Source organism: Branchiostoma belcheri, unplaced genomic scaffold (genome assembly GCF_001625305.1).
Source record: "Branchiostoma belcheri isolate BF01 breed outbred unplaced genomic scaffold, Haploidv18h27 scaffold213, whole genome shotgun sequence".
Taxonomy (NCBI): domain Eukaryota; kingdom Metazoa; phylum Chordata; class Leptocardii; order Amphioxiformes; family Branchiostomatidae; genus Branchiostoma; species Branchiostoma belcheri.
Window position 1 is genome coordinate 18,386 of NW_017803636.1, and position 22,597 is coordinate 40,982.

General features: G+C 40.7%; 1 protein-coding gene across 1 annotated transcript in view; it reads left to right on the forward strand.

Annotated features, from left to right (window-relative positions):
* LOC109469960 (CUB and sushi domain-containing protein 1-like) overlaps nucleotides 1–22,597 on the forward strand; it is a 40,516-nt gene that overhangs the window by 13,752 nt on the left and 4,167 nt on the right. The window contains exons 6-12 of the mRNA XM_019768726.1: nucleotides 2,281–2,466; nucleotides 19,045–19,252; nucleotides 19,462–19,583; nucleotides 19,742–19,927; nucleotides 20,445–20,655; nucleotides 20,872–20,987; nucleotides 21,163–21,348. Coding sequence (XP_019624285.1) covers nucleotides 2,281–2,466; nucleotides 19,045–19,252; nucleotides 19,462–19,583; nucleotides 19,742–19,927; nucleotides 20,445–20,655; nucleotides 20,872–20,987; nucleotides 21,163–21,348 — 1,215 coding nt within the window. The remainder of the gene's footprint in view (nucleotides 1–2,280; nucleotides 2,467–19,044; nucleotides 19,253–19,461; nucleotides 19,584–19,741; nucleotides 19,928–20,444; nucleotides 20,656–20,871; nucleotides 20,988–21,162; nucleotides 21,349–22,597) is intronic.

The window sequence follows — 22,597 nt, forward strand, 5'->3', positions numbered from 1 at the left end:
GGGGCCGGCCAGGGACCGGTCACGATTTTGCTGCGTGTACAAGTAATGCCCATCTGGATTAAATTTTGATCTGGGCCTCACACCGCTCAAAACGATATTTTTGTCCTAGCACAAAAATCAGTTTTACGCTAAGCGAGTCCCAATCAACTAAGTCGAGGAAAAAGCACAAGGTAGAATGCGGATACGGATTTCAGGTTTGGCGGAAACACAACCATTTAATTGCGTAGTGAACTTGAACTTGAACATAAACTTGATTATGAACTTGAACTTGAATTCAAAGTGAATTATTATACATAAATAGAATTGACATTGTGGTGATGACATACGTAAGAAAAATTCCCATGGGACCTATCCGGTCAACAGTATACAGCAGTTATATATATATATACACGTGGTCGTGACGTTGAGAAATATGTAATCACATAATAGCGACATTACAAGCTGAGAACTAAAAACCACCAAAAGCTCACTAAGATTGTGAGCAAAAGGCGCCAAACAAGGAGCAAAAATGCGACAGAAAATATAGAAATACAAATACATGTACATATATACACATCCAATTACTAGTACAATCCTGTCAACAGGCAAGAGTAAGATTGATATTCGGTTACAGTAGGTACAGGGCTGGTGAAAGTGGGGTCAGTGAAAATTCGGAACAAGGATCTAGCGGGCAGGCAGCGGATACTTTTGTAATATCTGAGGTTTCCAAAATCGGAGAGATGCAGCCCGTCTGCCACGAAATAGTCAGGATTTTTTTGCCATAGCTTACAGTGGCGCCACGTGGTGGTGTTCGGAATGGAATCAACGAGAGGGCGCAAAGTTTGGCTAAACTCCCTAACGCGAGCATGGAAATCTCGCATGTAGGGAGGCAATCGTAGCCGCCAGATCGGTCCCCCCACTATCACCGTGCGAACGGAAGGTATTTCTAGGATGTCTCTCACTAACGACGCAAGTTCATGAGCAACTTTGCGAGGGGATAGGTACTGTCTACATTGGTCGTTGTGTGCGAGTTCGACATAGACTATGTGAGGAGAGGAGGCCCTGAGATTTGGAAGTATTTTAGTACGGTATCGCGGTATAGTACAGCCGGGTAGACCCAGAAAATCAATAGCTACATTTGAGAGCCAGAAATCGGAAGACACAGCCCTTCCGCTAGCCGTAGAAGTACGGGTTTTAACGAATGATTCTAGGCGAGATACAAACGAGTGCCCAGTAATGGAAATGCGAGTGGGTGAAGGGTCCATACTAAGAACAAAAGCAGGACTCACCCCTAAAGTTCTATACAGTGAGTTGACGGCCCCGGTAAATGCGACGAGGTGGTCTGAGACGGCGTGAAGAGCCTGAGGTGTTCTGAAGCGGCGGGTGGACGGCTCTGCGTGGCGGAATAGCTGGACGGTGTCCCCTGCCTCGGGTCTGGCGTTTGTCAGAAAACGGGGGACGGTCGTAAGTTCGAGGAAAGTGTCTGAAAAGTTCTAGGCAGGTGTCCAGGTGAGAGGGCTCCACGTGTTGCAGTGGGTGTACGGCGTCTCAGTCTGCCAAGGAAAGACGGCGCCGGGTGGGATATTAGGGTGGTGGACGTATCCGAGGAGTGGGCGTCAGTCCGGCACGAGGCCGCAGCGAAGTTTTCGGGCAGCCGGCGTCACCGCGGCGCTTGGCGGCAGGGTTGTGGACTACTGGGTTTTTGGAACGTCGGTGGTGACAGTCAAACGGAGGACCAAAGCAATAGGAAAATCGGCTGAATAGCAGCTTGTTAAACCGAGAAGCAAAAAAAAAAAATTGATAAGAGATATCCAGAGTGTAGAGTTGACCGTGCTCTCGTGTGGTCTGGATGGAATGAAGGATTCCTGCTGCCCGTATTTGTTTGTTTGTAAGGCCATGTCAACTCGGCCAATCAGAGTGCGTTACGTTATCGAGGAATGGGTCCCCATATGTGTTAGATTTGGGGCCGGCCAGGGACCGGTCACGATTTTGCTGCGTTTACAAGTAATGCCCATCTGGATTAAATTTTGATCTGGGCCTCACACCGCTCAAAACGATATTTCACTTATAAATACTTGTAAGTTCAGTTGAAAGACAATAAATTCAAATGGTTATACTAATAACAACACAGCTTCGAAACGAAATTATGCAAATAAAAAAAAAAACTTTACGTATTTTATGGATGTAGTAGGTTTCCAAATTGTTCTTTTCTTTGGTACTTTTTAGGATTTGTATGTGTTTATTTGAATGATGGAGCATTATCTGCAAGAGTGGAAATTCGAACTGTCTTCTTTTTTTCAGGCCGTAGAGCAGACGAATGCTGGGATCCCGGTGTGCCGACCAATGGGACAAGAGATAACAACAGTAACTTTACATCAGGACAGACAGTCAGGTACACCTGTATGGCCGGGTATCATCTGTGGGGAACTGCCAATATAACCTGCCAGTCTAACTGGACATGGAGTGATGCTACACCAACTTGTGAAGGTATTAGAAATGCATTATTGACATTTATAAACCAAACTAAATGGAGTCTAAGAAAGAAATAAGAGAAAGAATAAGGGACTAATAAGACCGATAAGGGACTAATGCGGCATTGAGTCCTCTAGGGATTTAGTGTACCTTACACACTGATGTCAATATTTAAAGAAATTAATGATTGTTCCTGATTATGTTTCCCTCATCTAACCTGAATATAATCTCATAATTGTCTAATCATAACAAAATCAGCTTTAAATCGCATGTCACAGGAAGTAGAGATAAGCCATGTATTATGTAAAGCTGTTATCTTAATGTTATAAAAGTGCAAACACATCTGTCACCATATACAGATTGGTTGTCACATAAAGAATGGGCAGGGTGCAAAGTAAAGCATCTTTATAGATGAAGCATGAACAGTAAAAGTAAAAAGTTGACACCTCGGCAAAAATTATCTGTCAAATTCACAAGTTCCTCAGCAGTACAGTTGCAAATTTTCTGTTATTGATATACACTTTCAATATATATCAATAGACACTTTCTTCGCGTTATAGGTTTCACATCAATCTGGTGAATTGCGGCACTGTCGTGACTCTTTGGTCATAGTTACAGGAAGCGGAATTTCTTTTTTTTCTAGGAACAGGCCAAAATCATTGCGCGCGCAGACGTCATCCATAAATTTTACTTGGTATGGCCTTATTGGCAATAACAGGAAGGAATCTATTAATTTATACCTCCAGGGTTAGTATAGTATTTTAAAACTTATTACGATATGGTATCACACCAGCTTCGCAGGCACGCGGCGCGGCGGCAACTTGCTATATCACACCGAACGGCTTGTTACACTCAATCTTTGCACATTTGATTGCAGGAGCTGTTTAACCCTAAACAGTACACTTGGGGTCCGTGCGGACCCCAGCACTATATATTCTGTAATTTTTTTTTTTGTTTCTTAAGATTTTTTTCTGAAATTTCAGGTAATTGTAACCCACATAGTTGTCCCTCACTCAGTACAAAAAACTCAGTTTCCCCCATTTCTAAAAATTTTCCGCGCGGACCCCAGCGGGCTTTCTATCGTAATCATACACTGGCGTTCTTATACAATACTTTATTTCCGTTTTTATATGTATAACGGTCTTATGGCCACCGACTTTTCAGAGAATGGCGTAATAATAGAATTACATTCTAACAACTTTGGTGTAATTATGACGTCAAATGACGTCAGAGCTAATAATATGGTCCGCCATCTTGGATTTTGACCAATGACGTCATCAAATTAGCATATATTATTAATATTAAATGATTTAACTTATCTTTAATTATGTAAGATGTTATTAATGTCAGAAAGGAACAGTTATTTAATATAAAACCCAGAAAATTTTAATGTTTAAACCAAAATTACAGATTTTTCCAATAAAACTGCCTGTCAGAAACCCGTTGCCATGGCAACACAAGAAATCATTAACTTATTTAACTAAAATGATTTTTTTTCCAGATACATTTTAGAAGTTTCCACTAAATTTGATGGTTCTTGCTCAAACCGTTTAGGCGCTATTTGAGATTAAATTTGGCGCGGGCCTCAAAAGACCATTCGGTCTGAATAGGGTTCAAAAATCGGGTATTTCTTCTTTTTGTCTTTTCTTCAACCAAAAATAGGAAAAGGTCAAAATGTATGATTTTTGTACATAATGTGGACTCAGAGGCTCACACATCAATTTTCAAAGCAATTGAGCTTGTATCATGTTGATAATTTCTAAAAATTAGCAAAAAAACTGTCTTGGGGTCCGCGCTGACCCCAGGTGTACATGTTAATCAGTCCGGGAAGGTGTTCTGTTAAAGCTTTTCTAGTGATGATGCCCCAACTGTGTTTGGTGGCAACGAGTTCCAGTCTATGATAGTTCTGGGGAAATACGAGTTTTTGAATACTACAATTCTTGGTTGATAACTCTGATATTTAAAGACATGACTGTTTCTCGTTCTTTTCTGGGCTGGTATCAGATACTTAGTGGTTTGTACGTCCACCTGTTAATTAATCGTTTTGTACATCATGCACAGTCTGGACATTCTACGTCTGTCTTCCAGTGACCCCCACTGTAGGTTTCTTTTCATTTCCGTTACACTAGCGCCCCTTTGATACCTGTTCGTACAGAATCTTGCAGCTTGGTTCTGTACCCTTTCCAGTTTATCTTTGTCTTTCTTTGCATATGGATCCCATACAGTCGCCGCATATTCTAGGTTTGGTCTTACAAGCGACGTGTATGCAAGTGATTTTACCATTGTTGGACAAGATCACAGATTGCGCCTAATCACTCCAGGTGTTTGTTTGGCCTTCGCAGTGATGTTGTTAACATGCGTGCCCCACTTAACCCTATCTACACCGGTCGGGGGGGGGGGGGTAAAAGTGCCCGCGCCAACTTTGATGTAACGTAGCGTCCGAACGGCTAGCGCTAGAATGGCTAAACTTAGTAACTTTTCCTAGAATATTGTTGGCAGCAATTCTCTATTATTGGAATAAGATAATAATTTTTGTGTGCCATTGCAACGGTTTTGTGACAGGCATTTTATGCTAAATTAAAAAAAAAATTAGTTTTAACAATAGAATTTTATTGGTGTTATGTCAAAATACACATGATTTCTAATAATAATAACATCCCAGATAATTTTAAGTAAATTTTATCATTAAAATGCATAATTTATGCTAATTTGATTACGTTATTGGCCACAATCCAAGATGGCGGACCCCATTATTAGAACAGGTATATACAGGTTATTTTCCTTAAAATTTTATCAAAACTTCCATTACTTTTTCCAAAAAAAGGTTCATATGAGCATCTTTATGTAAGGAGCCCGCCCTATCACTATAATTGGCGTCGACAGTCGATCACAAATAATTAAGAGTGACATATCTTTATTAAGCACAGCACGACTAACAACCGGCGTACCTCGTCCTTGGGCCGGCAGTATAGTATTACGTTATATTGAAATATCTGATAAGTTCCAGAGATCCGGCCAGTTATGAATGAAGTCTCTTATAGGGTTCAGACCCTACCGGTTATTAGTTCTGATCTGTCCCACCCCGAGAGTGTTAAGTAGTTATTAGCTGGTGTAAGGCACTTGTTGTAAGGCGCTGAGTAACTGACGAGACGGGAGAGTCCCTCGTCCCGACCAGGGCAAACTCTACTCCGCATGCAGCCGCTAGCAAGCTTGTTCTTTCTCCAAATTTGATACGTGATTGATACTAAGGATGGGGACAATGTTTTGAAGGGGTTTCACCGCTAGTAACTTTGATTCTATAAAGGACATGAACTCGAAAAAGGTTAATCCAAAGGTTAGGTCGTGATCCCAGGAAAACAAGGATTTAATAAACTAGAACTCATGTTTCTCTCCCAAATGTCTATTCAATTGATAAGAGACTTTTGATTTTGATAAACGATTTCTGTCAAAATACCAGAACTCTGGCCAATCGGCTATTACAATTTTTGATGAGAATAACCAAATTCGGAAGAGGGAGGAACCCCGATTTTGAGGAACTAAAGGGAGGAAAATTGTAGGAATCGAGGAGAAAGATATAACTCCGTCGGACTCTAAGAACCCGGGAACCCTGAGTCATCGTAGTCAACATGGGCCACCGAACTTAGAACTTGCCGGTCCATAATCAACCAGGGGTTTTCCCCGAAGTCCGCGGAGCAGGAATTGGGGACTACCGTCCCAACTACTGTTACTCAGCGCCATATCGCGGGTGTGCTTCGCTATACCAACTAGGGCCTTCCGCAGAATAAACCTGTCCCATTGCAACGAACTTGTCGGAGACTCCGTGCCTTCCGTCGACGTCACACACAGCAACTTTAACGGCTCGGGGGACTCTGTCTAACGACTGGAAGCTACGCCAAGCCTTACATTTAGTCTGTTTAAAATGTATTTTAGGCTGTTTAAAATGTATTTTAGGCTTTATCCTGAAAAAAAATATATATTTTTGAAAATTGAAGATGATCCAAAATGGCGGAAAACTTAAATATGCATGACGTCATGACGACATAAAATCGTAGATATGATAAATTTTTACTAGTAAACCTCCCTCTGAAAATTTGGTGGTCATACGACACACCGTTCTCCGACCCCCCCCCGTACATTTTTCAGGGTAAAACTACATGAGATATTTGCTTTGTCATTCTTGCAGCGTGTTCAGATCTTTTTGTAAAAGGTGTGAGTCATTCTGTGTAGACAGCTCTACATACAACCAACAGTCATCGGCAAATAATCTCAAATTTGAATCAAGCTGATTTGGTAGGTCGTTAATATACAAGAGGAATAGCAATGGTCCCACGACAGTTCCTTGTGGAACTCCTGACGCTACTGTATCTGGAGCCGAAGCCTTCCCTTCCACCACTACTGTTTGCTCCCTGTTGGTTAGAAAAGCTTTTAACCAATTTAGTGTTGTTCCTTTAATTCCATAATACTGCAGTTTTGTAGTACGAAAGACCATAGGAACAAAACGTTAAACAGACGACAAGCTTAAACAGACGACGAGCTTAAACAGACGACGAGCTTAAACAGGCGATGAGATTGCTTAAACAGACAACGAGCTGGCTGAAACAGACGACGAGCTTGCTAAAACAGACGACGAGCTGGCTGAAACAGACGACGAGCTAGCTTAAACAGACGACGAGCTGAAACAGACGACGAGCGTAAACAGACGACGAGCTTAAACAGATGACGAGCTTGCTGAAACAGACGACGAGCTGAAACAGACGACGAGCTAGCTGAAACAGACGACAAGCTGAAACAGACGACGAGCTAAAACAGACGACGAGCTGAAACAGACGACGCGCTGGCTGAAACAGCGAAGGAGCGACGCTCCCGCTCCAAGGCCGGAAACCCTGGCTCGGTGTATAGTGTACGGTCCCTTCTGAGTGAAATCAGATGCTGTCTATGGCCTTAAGACGGAATCAGTGAAAGCGCCTTGATGATATGAATGTTAGACATCCAGGTAAACAATACTCATAGGAAATTCAAACTCCTACTACTAGATAAGTTATGGAGATAATATCCGGACGTTTCAAGTGACATTCACCACTCTTCTTCAGCGTCACTAATGAACTAACGTTAACAGAACACGATAAAGCACAATTGAGCTACTCTCCACTAGCCTCTACCAGGCTTGGGGAGACGGCTGGAAAGAGTAGAAATCGGCCAAATAGATAGATAATCATACCAATGGAGTTTGTCCGTTGAGAGAACAGTTCGGCTGTGTGAAGTTTCAGAGAGGTCATCACGAAAATTTCAAGTCCATAGCGGTACATTTTCCCATCAAAAGAAACAAAACTCCTAGAAAAGAGAACCCTATAATAGTCAAGACCATCCCGATCGGACCATGTTGCCGATCAAGATATTGGTGGATAAGCAGCATGAGACCCCATTTTCATAATCTCCACCAGACTTCTTTGCGGGGTGAATAAATCGTAGAAATCGGCCTAAAAAGGGTATTAATTGGCCAGAGAAGAAACCCTTTTTAGGCCGATTTGTACGATCTATTCACCCCGCAAAGAAGTCTGGTAGAGACTACCATTTTCAGCTCGCATGCTTCCCTGTCTCTAGCGGTGTGGGGTACAATGGCCGCGCCGGGTTACAATGGCCGCGCCGCACCCGGCACACTTAAAAATTACCGTGCGGTGCAGCCGGCAATAATCCGTGTTAACTAATATTATTTCCAGTATCAGTATAACTATAGTGTTTTTTTCATTCCCGACAATATATATAGTTTGTTTAACCATAGTACCGGCCGGCGCTGTCTTCCCCAGACGTATACACATGGGCGCGGCTCCCCACGACGTACTGGTTGGTTTATTGCTTAAATGATCTTCTGTGCTGAGATAGTTCTTTTGTTGGATTAATGAGGGGATTAATTTTATGCCGTTTGATCGTGGCGACTCCCGACAGGCTTGGGGTGCGGCGAACTGTTCTCTCAACGGAAAAACTCCGCACGATTATCTCTCTATTTGTCCGATTTCTACTCTTTCCAGCCGCCTCCCCAAGCCTGGTAGAGGCTATCTTTCCACTTCTAAACAGCCGTCACCATCTTCCTGCTATAAAACCCATCAAGGGTGCTTCGGTTTATAGCACCTTCGGGGTGCCCATCAAAGAATGACACTCTTTTGTCTGTCAGATTATAACACTTTTCACATCGAGTTGAAAAATGTGCTTGCCAGCCTGGCTGTCTGTTTACTGTACTGGTCGTAATGAACTGAACAATTTCGCCTTTCTGACTTTCCACTTTCATGCTTTCTACAACTTTCCACCACACAATTTGATTATCTCTCTATTTGGCCGATTTCTACTCTTTCCAGCCGTCTCCCCAAGCCTGGTAGAGGCTAGTGGAGAGTAGCTCAATTGTGCTTTATCTTGTTCTGTTAACGTTAGTTCATTAGTGACGCTGAAGAAGAGTGGTGAATGTCACTTGAAACGTCCGGATATTATCTCCATAACTTATCTAGTAGTAGGAGTTTGAATTTCCTATGAGTATTGTTTACCTGGATGTCTAACATTCATATCATCAAGGCGCTTTCACTGATTCCGTCTTAAGGCCATAGACAGCATCTGATTTCACTCAGAAGGGACCGTACACTATACACCGAGCCAGGGTTTCCGGCCTTGGAGCGGGAGCGTCGCTCCTTCGCTGTTTCAGCCAGCGCGTCGTCTGTTTCAGCTCGTCGTCTGTTTTAGCTCGTCGTCTGTTTCAGCTTGTCGTCTGTTTCAGCTCGTCGTCTGTTTCAGCAAGCTCGTCGTCTGTTTAAGCTCGTCGTCTGTTTACGCTCGTCGTCTGTTTAAGCTCGTCGTCTGTTTCAGCTAGCTCGTTGTCTGTTTCAGCTAGCTCGTTGTCTGTTTCAGCTCGTCGTTTGTTTCAGCAAGCTCGTCGTCTGTTTACTAGCTCGTCGTCTGTTTAAGCCAGCTTGTCGTCTGTTTTAGCAAGCTCGTCGTCTGTTTCAGCCAGCTCGTTGTCTGTTTAAGCAAGCTCGTCGCCTGTTTAAGCTCGTCGTCTGTTTAAGCTCGTCGTCTGTTTAAGCTCGTCGTCCGTTTAACGTTTATGAGTCTACCATGGGGAACTTTGTAGAACACTTTTGTGAAGTCATGTATCGCTAAATCTACTTGCTTTTTACTGGTCAGTGCACCAGCTATGTCATGAAATGTTAGTATGAGCTGTGTTTCTGTGGATGGCTTAGCTGTCCAAGCAGTTTACAGGACACAGAGGTCAGTGAAACAGGTCTGTAGTTGCTGGGGACCGCTCTAACTCCCTTTTTTTGAAAATGGCGCAAATATTTGCATCCCTCCAGTCTTTAGGTATCGCTCCGGTGTTCAACGAGAGTTGAAAAATATTGGTTAACACAGGCGCGATTTCAATAGCTGTCATTTTGAGGAGCCAGGGTGGTATTTTGTCTGGACCGCATGCTTTAAATGGGTTGAGATCTTGAAGTACTTTTTCCCACGCCACCAATAGAAACCTCTATATCTTTATATAGTAAACAGCACCGTCAGGTACAAAAGATATCATATATATATCCCTTAACCAGAAGATCCAACAATACCTTTTTAGCTGGATGTTAAAAGCCACCAGCTGCCGTAGGCAGACGCTGTTTATGTTACCGTCTTGCTACAGCTGACGGCTTTTAACTATCCAGCTAAATAATATATATATATATATATATATATATATATATATGCAACTCAGCCGTACGCAGAATACGCACGTGATTTGCATCTCAGTCGTTTTATGTCAGTTTTATGTACGCCGGCATACGCACATACGCAATTTTTTCCGCTAATAAGATATAGGAGGTTAACACGTTAGCATTAGCATTTTTTAATGTCTTGCGGTGGTAGGACTACGGCGCACAGATATGTCAACCTTGTGTATTTGAATGTTAATTGTACTCTGTTACCATGCAAGTTCATACTGTCTGTGATTTATGCTGTCACATGTTGTGTGGCGCTGTTAATATAAGTTATCAACTTGAGTGCAGCGTCACACTGTCCTTGTAATGTTTTGATATTTTGATGAATAAAAAAAACTTTATCCTGCAACATATCTCGTCTACCTTTCTGCAGTAGAAAGAATCATTATGGGCCCCTCTGGAGGCCCTGTGACGTCACCTAACTACCCTAGTAACTATGGCAACAATGAAAACGCCAGGTGGTTGATCATTGTACCAGAAGGAAGCATCATTCGTCTCACGTTCGCCAGGTTCGACACTGAGAGCTGTTGTGACTTTCTTACTATCTACGATGGAGCCAGCGATGATGCTACAGAGTTAATGAGGTGCTGCCTTAAAAACATAGCCAACACTTTTTAATCAAATCTTTATTAAACATCAACATGGCAGACGTGCCGAAGTGCTTTGGGCACGTCTGAATTACATTGACATTTTACAATTATTAACATTCACACAACATTCTATAGCACTCAATTTTCTGACTTTAAACTAACTACGTGAATGTTATGATGGTAATGATCGATCATTGTGTGTTCATAATTTATTATTTATGACAGGAAAGGATATAGGCTTTGATATTAGCAAAGTTTCTGTAAAATCTTAATCTTTTATTTACTATACATGTTCAGGTTATCAGGTTACCACCAACACATCAGCCCCATCATCAGCACATCTAACACGATGTTACTGAGATTCACACCCGACGGCCGTTACACCCGTCAGGGGTTCCAGTTCTCCTACATAAGTAAGGTCTTTGATTACACTTCTCACTTCTTATCGTTCAATTCACTTTGCTACACGATGTGCTGTTTGATATGAATTTCTCGGTAATCTCTGTGAAAAAATCTTTTTCCGCAAATTTCTGGCCGTCAATAGCCTCTACCAGTGTCGTCCACGGGTCGCCAATTGCATTCTCTCTGGCCGGCTATCACTCTTGGTATATCATTCCTTTGTTTCGGCCAATTTCTATTTTTTTTCCAGCGACCCACGGTTTCTGGTAGAGGCATAAGATGGCCTTTATAAATTGTAATGATATTTTATATGTGGTTACATCCAAGGTCAAAGTCAAATATGGTTCTTTTTGTGGCTGTTTTTTTGTGCTACAACAGAACTTGCAGTTTTTCCATACTTTATCCTGTGTATGTTATTGTCCTGATTTTGCGTCAATTATCATTGTTAAGTTCATTTTACTCGCTTAATATTTAGGTTTCTATATGTTAACTGTGAAATACTCACTTGTCTAGTTGTTTATTTGTTAACTGTGCAATATCTGTTTTTAAACTAGCTTATAATTCAGCACTACTTATTAGTTGCGCTGCAACATGCTAGCGATTGTACTCTTCTATCTTCAATCAATCAATAAACAATTATTATTATATTATCAGGGGAGATTGACTTTTAAAGTCAGGAACAAGTGGTTTGGGTTTGTCTCCCTTGCAACTTCATCTGTAATTTAACTTCAAATTATGCAAAGAGGACTTAAATTGCATAAGTAATGATGACTTTCTGTAATTCAGTATTTTACATAATTAGACCTCGATACATGTATTAGTATATTTACATATACTCTTGCTAATGAGAACTTAATTTGCATACTTACACGAAGATGCTATAAATGTATATGACACCAAAGTGGTAAATATGAATTACTGTCATTAAAATGTCTGAAGTTTTATACTTAAGACAGGTGTAGGTAAATAAAAATTAAAATCATTTAATACGTCAGTGTGGAGGTTACTTGCATAATCAACAAGAAGAAGTCGTGGACATTAACACTCTATGTGTTAATGTTTTGAGTTTTTTTACCATAATGATACAATGTAGATGTCTATCTTGAAAGATTTGTTGTGACGCTGTTTTAAGGGACGAACAGTGTATGGGAAACATTGTTTTCGGGCAACTTATGAACACATGCAATCTGACCCCATTTAAATTAATGACCCAAGCAGCTTACTTCAGTCTTATGTTTCAATGTGATGCCCATTCCTATGGTCTGTTTACTTTTAAGAGGTAAAATATATTGCCTGCAGACTACATTTCTACGACAAACATCTAATGTACGCAAAAACACATAGGTACACCATAACTACACAACTACCAAAAAATGGTAAAAATGTATCCAACAAATCATGAGATCATTGCGCTGAAATAAATTTATATCGAAACAACCCTGCAAAACCACAACAGCTAAGGGGCCCAACATTATAACAATAAACCGATACATCAACAACTACGTGCTACCCTAACAGCAAAACCACACACCATACCTTGCCAAAACTACTTTTAAAAATTCTTACTGTAGTACCAAAGTCAATCACCAGGAGCGCAAAGTCCCTAGACAGAATCCTCCATACCTCACCAACACTCCTCCCAAATAACATCCCATTCGATCAGACGGATCTTGAAATGAAAAATCGCCTAAGGGTAGGTATTTCACTTATAAATAGTTGTAAGTTCAGTTGTAAGGCAATAAATTCAAATGGTCATACTAATTACAACACCGCAACGTATTTTATGGATGTAGTAGGTTTCCAAACTGCTCTTTTCGTTAGTACTCTTTAGGATTAGCATGTGTTTAATTTGAATGATGCAGCGTTAACTGCAAGGGAGGAAATTCACACAGTCATCTTTCTTTCAGGCCGTACAGCAGACGAATGCTGGGATCCCGGTGTGCCGACCACTGGGACAAGAGATAACAACAGTAACTTTACATCAGGACAGACAGTCAGGTACACCTGTATGGCCGGGTATCATCTGTGGGGAACTGCCAATATAACCTGCCAGTCTAACTGGACATGGAGTGATGCTACACCAACCTGTGAAGGTATTAGAAATACATTATTGACATCAAAGTTAGATTTTTTTTTGGTTTTCTGTCTACAAGCATTACTGATGAATGATTAGTAATGCGGTATTAGTCCTCTAACCCTATCTAGACCATCATCATCATCATCGGACGGCTGCGGAGCAGGCGATCACAAGTCCATTCCACGTCCGTCGGTCAGCAGCCAGCGCAGCAATCCTGTCAGGGCTCAGGTCACCTTCCGTATCCCCCAGCAGGTTCTGGATGTAAGTCAGGTAGTTTGCCCTCTGGCGTCCAGGACGCCTTCTGCCGTGGGGCGGAACGTAGAGGGCATAAGTCCTGAGTGGTTCCTCTACGGGCATCCTGAAGGCGTGTCCGATAAAGCGCAGTTGCCGTTGTCTCACTCTGATGATGAGAGGCTGTGTCTTCGTGGTTTTGTATGTTTGGTTGTTGCTTACATGGTCTGTGCGCTTAATGTTCAACATGGTTCTAAGGCAAGATGTAGCAAAAGAGTTTATCTTCTCCTCCATGTCGCGCGACAGCACCCAGGTTTCGCAGCCGTACAACAGTACCGACACACAGGTGACATTGAAGAGCTTGATCTTTGTGGCTATGGGGAAAGTTGGGTTTCTCCAGATCTTTTGGAGCTTCCAGAAAGCAATCCACGCGAGCGCCTTTCGCCTGGCCAGGTCGTTCTTGCTGGATACCATCATAGATCCTAGATATTTAAAGTCCGTTACATGTTTGATGGGCTGGCCATACACTTCCAATGGTGGTTGCCGATTGCAGTTGATGGTCATGTATTCGGTTTTGGGAACACTGATGAGAAGACCAAGTTGCTGTCCTGCAGTAGCAGTTTTGGTGAGTTGTGACTGTGCCTTCGGTGTGGATGCCTCCAGCAGAGCAATGTCATCAGCAAAATTGAGATCGTTTAGGGTTTTGGCTGGGTGTCTTCTAGACTGGCGAGGGTGTGTGACTACACCAGAGCTAGTATCCTCAACAGCGTTCTTCACCAGGTATCTAGACCGGGACCTGCCAAACAGTGCCAAAACGATTTTATAGCCTTCTTGACGAAGGCAATAAGCTTTTAATAGCCTGATGTCACAGGAAGTAGAGGTAAGCCCTGTGTTATGTGAAGCTGCATGTATCTTAATCTTTTAAAATTGCAAACATATCTGTCACCAATTCGTATTCGGTTGTCACATAAAGAAAGGGCAGTTTCCAAGCGCAAAGTAGAACATTTTTACTGAAAATGTTCAAACAGTTAAATGCAAAGAGATCAAATAAAGCTTTTTTCATGCACACACTAAGACTTACCACGGTAAAAATTACATGCCAACAGTCACAAGTTCCGCACCAGTATCAAGGACAGTTGTTTGTGGTAAAACTGTAACCTAGTTTGCATACCGTGTAGTCAATGTCAGTGCCGATTAATGTATCTACGTGTATTCAAAAACAAGAAAAAAATATACGCGTTTATTAAGGTATATTATTTAACCCTATCTATACCGGGCTTTTTTGAGCAAGATTTGACCGGGGGGGGGGGCTCTTTTGACCCCCCTCAGATCTCGCTAACGGTATGTCGTATGACTACCAAAATTTCTGAGGTTGGTGTACTAGTAAAAATTTATCATATCTACAATTTTAATGTCGTTATGACGTAATATTACGTCATTATGACGTCATTAATGATTTTATTGGCCAAAACCGTCTAAATAGGTTTTTCCCTGAAAACTAAATAGTATTCAACATAACTGTACCAAAAGTGTTTATGACAGAATATTATGGTGTACTAAGTCTTATGTTGCCCATAGCAACACCGGTGACGTCATAAAATGACGTCATACATATTTAAGATATCCGCCATCTTGGATCATCAATGTTGAATTTTCAAAAAATGGTTTTTTTTCGTGATAAAGTCTAAAATACATTGTCAACATACTAAAGACATTCATTTAAAATTTTGCTGGAAAAAGAAATGGAAGTATTGATGAAATTTTAAGGAAAATAGGCTGTATATACCTGTTCTAATGATATGGTCCGCCATCTTGGATTTTGGACAATGACGTCATCAAATTAGCATAAATTATGCATATTTAATGATAAAATTTACATTAAATTACATGGGATGTTATTAATATTAGAAACCATGAGTAACTTGACACAAAACCCATAAAATTCTATTGTTGAAACAAAAAGTACTAATTTTAGTAAAAAATGCCTGTCAGAAACGCGTTGCCATGGCAACACAAAAAATCATTATCCTATTCCAATGATAGAAAATTGTTACCAACAATATTTTAGGAAAAGTCCCTAAGTTTGGTCGTTCTAGCCCTAGCCGTTCAGATGCTATGTGACATCAAAGTTGGCGCGGGCATTTTTAGCCCCCCCCCCCGGTCTAGATAGGGTTAAACTTTATTACTATATGATATATTTATAAAGTAAACAACAGCGTGAGCTGAATTTCAACATCATCATAAAATACATCATACATATCCCTTTCACAAGCAAGACCGTAACATACACAACATCGTCAGCCGAATGCTAAAATCCGTCAGCTGGATAACTTTACACCAGCACATAACATACACAACATCGTCAGTTTAAGGTTAACCCTAAACAGTACACCTGGGGTCCGCGCGGACCCCAGCACTATATATTCTGTAATATCTTTTTTGTTTCTAAAGATTTTTTTCTGAAATTTTAGGTAATTGTCACCCACAAAGTTGTCTCTCAATACAGTGCAGAAAACTCCGTTTCAACCATTTATAAAAAAAAATTATATCAGATTTTCTTTTGGGGTCCGCGCGGACCCCAGCCGGCTTTCGATCATAATGGATACACTGGCGTTCTTATACGTAGTAGTACGGGTCCGTATAAAGGACTCTAGTCGGCAAACGAAGGAGTGACCCGTGATGAAGGCGCTGTCCATGCTGAAATAAGTATTACTAGTAGATGACAGACTCACCGCAAGCAAGGACGCAAAAGGTCGGTGAACTCCTGGCCGGAGGCTCTGCACGGGCCGCAGCGTTCTGTCCGGTACGCTCCGGTACGATCAGCCGCAGCAGTTGCGACGCGACTTGGGAAAGGTCCTCCGGAGGGTAGAGCACGGCGTTCGCAGTTCGTGGACGCAGCGGTGAGTGCTCCACGTGGCGCAGCGGGGGCACGGTGTCTCAGTCCGAAGATTCAGACTTGGGAAAGGTCGTTTACGCGGCGGAGGGTAGAGCACGGCGTTCGCTGTTCGTGGAAGCAGCGGCGAGAGGGCTCCACGTGGGGCGGCGGGCGCACGGTGTCTCAGTCCGAAGATTCAGAGCGAAGATGAGAAAATTTTGAGAAGAAATATCCAGAGTCTGATCAGACGAGGGAGCTTTCGTGTGATCTACTACGTGTGATCTGGATGGAATGAATGATTCCCACTGCCCGTATTTGTTTGTTTGTGAGACCATGTCAACTCAGCCAATCAGAGTGCGTTACGTTATCGAGGATATGTGTTAGATTTGGGGCCGGTCACGATTTAGCTGCGTGCACAAGTTATGCCAATCTGGATTGAATTTTGGTCTGGGCCACGCACCGCTGAAAACCACATTCATGCACTCATCGTATGTCTACCAAGTTTTCAGAGAATGGTGTAGTAATAGAATTAAATTTTAATAACTTTGGTGTAATTATGACGTCATATGACGTTAGAGCTAATAGTATAGTCCGCCATATTGGATTTTGACCAATGACGTCATCAAATTAGCATATTCTATGCATATTAAATGATTTAACTTATATTCAATTATGTAAGATGTTATTAATGTTGGAAAAGAAGTGTAATTTAAAATAAAATTTAGAAAATGTTTATGTTTAAACCAAAATTACTTCTATTTAAAAAAAAAAACTGCCTGCTAGAAACCCGTTTCCATGGCAACACAAAAAAACATCAACTTACTAGTATTAAACTAATATGAACTTTTTTCCAGAGACATTTTAGGAAAGGTCTCCAAATTTGATACTTCTAGCGCAAGCCGTTTAGCCGCTATCCGAGATCAAAGTTGGGCCTCAAAAGCCCCTTCAGTCTGAAATGGGTTTAAAAATCGGGTATTTCTTCTTGTCTTCTTTTCTTCACCAAAAAATAGAAAAAGTTCTAAATGTATGATTTTTGTATGTAATGTGGACACAGAGGTTCCCACATCAGTTTGCAAAACAATTGAGCTGGTAGCATGTTGATAATTTCTAAAAATTAGCAAAAAACTGTTCTGGGGTCCGCGCGGACCCCAGGTGTACAGTTAAATCAGTCCGGGAAGGTGTACTGTTGAGGGTTAAAAATGTCAGCCGTTTGACTATACACCAGCAGGACCGCTCTAGTTCTAACACCACCTGTCACAAACCACCAAAATTAGACGGGCTAATAAAACCATCAGCTACAAATATTACGCCGACAAGGCAGTTAACGTTTACCACTCAATTTAAAATAAAAACAACACATTAGCAGAAAAGACACACGTCCAATCAAAATCATCTCTCCTTTCCTAAGTCAGCTTGTTACATGACACGAGAATTATAAGAGTTAAACCGTCCTTTCACGGCGGTCTGTCACTACGGTATTCTTTCCCATTGCTGGGTGCGTTTGATAAGGTATCGGGTTACAAGACGCGATTTTGGGCTAATTGTAAAACATTTGAAAATAAACAAACTAGTATTGAAGGAAACATTTCGTTGAAATAAAATAAAATAATCGTCTTTACATACATTCAATGGTAATTTTTTGCGCTGAATGGATTATTTTTTCGGATTTTGTTAAAAAAAGTCGATAATTTTCGGGATTTTGGATTGCCATATTTTAGCCAATCACCGAGCAAACCTGGCTACACATATTACGCAACATCACTGATTTTTATATTTTTCGACGACTAGGAATAAGGTGAAAAATTGTGCTTTATGGATTTGTTTATTTCTGACTTTAAGTATAGTTTTTGTCGACAAATATGTGAAAAAAATCGAATATTTTGGCTTTTTTCGCACTAAATTACCCATAATTCAAAATCGAGCCCATTTTTCAAAAATCCCAAAAGCACGATTTTCGGGACAACCGTGACAGTCATTTTGAGCAGTAAATTAGGTATGTTAGACTCTCCATGTTTCCAGGTTTGAACGAGTTTTGCAGACATGTCATATCTCCCAAAAGTGTGCACTGTGTTATTCATACATGTGTAAAGAATTATTGCAGTATTCAAGGTCACTCAAGGATACGACAGTAGCTTCGCTACATGTTACATGTCCACAAAAAATGATAGCGGACATGTACTATCCTGGAAACTGTTTGTATCTATAGAAAAGTGTTGTTTTTGATCTGTTACGAATCACTCAGGCAGAAGGGCTTGTTTTGCCGCTTTATTGCAAATGACCGCAGGTGACCCCGAAATGGAACGCGGGTTCGATTCAAATTGCCCAGATCGAACACGATCGAACACAGTTCGGATTCTATGAAATGTGGGAACTTTGCAGCCCAGATTTTACCACCGTTTTTTTCATGCTTGTTTCATAATTAATTTTCGGAATTAAACATGCCCGAGTTTTAGGTGTGTAACCAGAAACGGTCTATTACAAAGTAACCTTTCTAATCATCATCCTTTTTCACACGCCGTGCGCAAAATAACGAAGTATTGACGCTTTTGCCACTAGGATAAGATTTTATTTTGTTAACCATCGCCAAACGCCACTAATAAGGCAAAAAGTACAAGCTATATCATGAAGGCAAATGTTAATAACTCTCTAGTAAAAGTAACCTTTGTCCGTTTACTTAAAATTCTGCAGTAGGAAGTATCATGACGGGTCCATTTGGAGGCCCTGTGACGTCACCGAACTTTCATAGCAACGATGGCAACAGTGTAAACATCAGGTGGTTGATTACTGTACCAGAAGGAAGCATCATTCGTCTCACGTTTGACATATTCGACACTCGATATGATAACATTCTGACCATCTACGATGGAGCCAGTCATAATGATACAGTTATACGAAGGTAAAGCACACAACCAACACTTTCCAAAGACCCCCGCTTTCTGATTTCAAACTACCTACATTAATAATGGTAATGATCGATCATTGTGTGTTAATTATTTAACTTGTTTAGGAGTTTTAATTTTATTATGGATAATAGAAAAAATCTAGGCGATAATATTACAATAGTTGCTGTCAAATCTTGATCGTTTATTAATTATACGTGTTTAGGTTATCAGGTTATCATCAACAAATCAGCCCCATCATCAGCACATCTAACACGATGTTACTGAGGTTTACACCTGGCTACGTACACATTGACATCGGTCAATGGTTTCGGTTCTCCTACACAAGTAAGGTCTCTCATTACAATTTTCTCACAATAATCATGTATGGTTTGCTGCCCAATATAAACAACTTTGTTTTCGTAGGACTGTAAATTATCTGATTGTTTATTGACATTAGCCTAGTAGATATACTGCCTTACATTGTGTTTTCCTAATTATTCCAGGCCGCACAGCTGACCAATGCTGGGATCCTGGTGTGCCGTCCAAAGGGTTTAGGGATAACAACAGTAACTTTACATCAGGACAGACAGTCAGGTACACCTGCATAACCGGGTATCATCTGTGGGGAACTGCCAATATAACCTGCCAGTCTAACTGGACATGGAGTGATACTACACCAACTTGTGAAGGTAAAAGCAAATATGAAAAATAATTGTAACAAGTAACATTTGCTTGTTAGTATGCAAGTTTAATGGTAAATGACTAAAGAGATTGGGTGCGTGATGTGTTTTTGGAACCTGGACCTCTAAGCCTATTGCTGAATGTTTTCAGTTACACGTATACACCTCAATTCAACGCAACATACATGCAGTTTCAATTACTTACTTTATTTCCTTGTCAATGAATTGCATGATGCAGATTTAAAACTGTTCAGCTTGTAATTTTTTTAACTTCTGGCTGTGTATATATCTAACGTACGTGTTATCCTTTATGTAGACTTACGTTTATCAGCTTTTGCTGCCTGTAAGTCTGTGTAATGTGTTGTTTGCATATAAAATAAGTAAATCATCTTTATTAATACGACATGAGTAAAAAAACAGGCCAAACGCGACCGTAATTTTTTTTTTAATTTAAATCGTCGCAAAAAAAAACCTTTATCCGGCAAGATATCGCGTTCACTTAGCCCACTTGTTCACTTTTCTTCAGTGGGAAGTATCATGACGGGTCCCTCTGGAGGCCCTGTGACGTCACCGAACTATCCCAGTATCTATGGCAACAATGAAGACGTCAGGTGGTTGATCATTGTACCAGAAGGAAGCATCATTCGTCTCACGTTCGACAGTTTCGCCACTCAGAGATATCATGACATTCTGACCATCTACGATGGAGCCAGTCATGATGCTACAGAGTTACGAAGGTTAAGTCCTTCGCACATAGCCAACACTTTTCAAAAGACTTCACTTGCTGATTTCAAACGACGTGAATGTAGTTAGGGTAATGATCTATCATCGTGTGCTTGTCAAGTCACTTGTTTAAGAGCTTTAATTTTATTATGGATAACGGAAAAATCTAGGCCATAGTATTACAATATTTTTTGTCATATCTTGATCGTTTATTGATTATACATGTTTAGGTTATCAGGTTACCATCAACAAATCAGCCCCATCATCAGTACATCTAACACGATGTTCCTGACGTTTACATCTGACTACAGTTACACCCATCGGGGGTTCCAGTTCTCCTACATAAGTAAGGTCTTTCATTACAATACCCTCCTTCTCATTAAAACCATGTATGGTTTGCTGTTCAATATAAATTACTATGTTTTTCAAGGACTGTTAATTGAGTTGTTTTACAAGAAACAAGGCGACATTAGCAGTTGGAAAGTAGATATATTGCCTTAATTTTTTAAAAATCATTCCAGGCCGTACAGCTGACCAATGCTGGGATCCTGGTGTGGCGACCAATGGGAAGAGGGATAACAACAGTAACTTTACTTTAGGACAGACAGTCAGGTACACCTGTATGGCCGGGTATCATCTGTTTGGGACTGCAGATATAACCTGCCAGTCTAATGGGACATGGACTGATGCTACACCAACTTGTGAAGGTAAAAAATTTTATTAAGCCCGTGAGGAGAAACCAAAAAAACAATCTCCTGACGTAGCCCACTCTCTTCATACTTGGGCTAGTAGCATTAAATGATACCCCAGTGTCACCTGATGATTTTAAGATGGGTCGTACTTTGGTCAAGTTCATCATATTTCGTTATGAAAATTTATGCAAATCAAGCAAATGAGACATGGATTCGGATAAGAACAGCATACCTTGTGTAATTCGCGACAGCGGGAGAGATTTTATCTGACGATATTTTATTTGGTGGCTTACGTGTTTGTATTGCAATTGTTGCTAAGGAAATATATTTTCATAGCATCCAAAATGTTTAGAGGCTTGTACAGCCTGGAAAAGTTAATCAATTTTAACCCTACCTAGACCGGGGGGGGGGCTAAAAGTGCCCGCGGCAAATTTGATGTCACCTAGCGTCTGAACGGCTAGCCGTAGAACGGCCAAACTTGGGGACTTCTCCTAGAATATTATTGGCAGGAATTCTCTATCATTGGAATAAGATAATAATTTTTTTGTGTTGCCATGGCAACGGGTTTCTGACAGGAATTTTTTGCTAAATTTAGTACTTTTTGTTTCAACAATAGAATTTTATGGGTTTTATTTCAAGTTACTCATGGTTTCTAATATTAATAACATCCCAGATAATTTTATGTAAATTTTATCATGAAATATGCATAATTTATGCTAATTTGATGACGTCATTGGCCAAAATCCAAGATGGCGGACCATATCATTAGAACACGTATATACAGGTTATTTTCCTTAAAATTTCATCAATACTTCCATTTCTTTTTTCCAAAAAAGGTTTAAACGAAGGTCTTTAGTATGTTTACAACGTATTTTAGGCTTTATCATGAAAAAAAACTATTTTTGAAAATTCAAGATCCAAGATGGCGGATATCTTAAATATGCATGACGTCATTTTATGACGTCGCCGGTGTTGCTATGGGCAACATAAGACTTAGTACACCATAATATTCTGTCATAAACACTTTTGGTAAAGTTATGTTGAATACCATTTAGTTTTCAGGGAAAAACCTATTTAGACGGTTTTGGCCAATAAAATCACATTAATGACGTCATAATGACGTCATATTGCGTCATAACGACATAAAATTGTAGATATGATAAATTTTCACTAGTACACCATTCTCTAAAAATTTGGTGGTCATACGACATACCGTTCGCGAGTTCTTGGGGGGGGATCAAAAGAGCCCCCCCCCCCTCCCCCC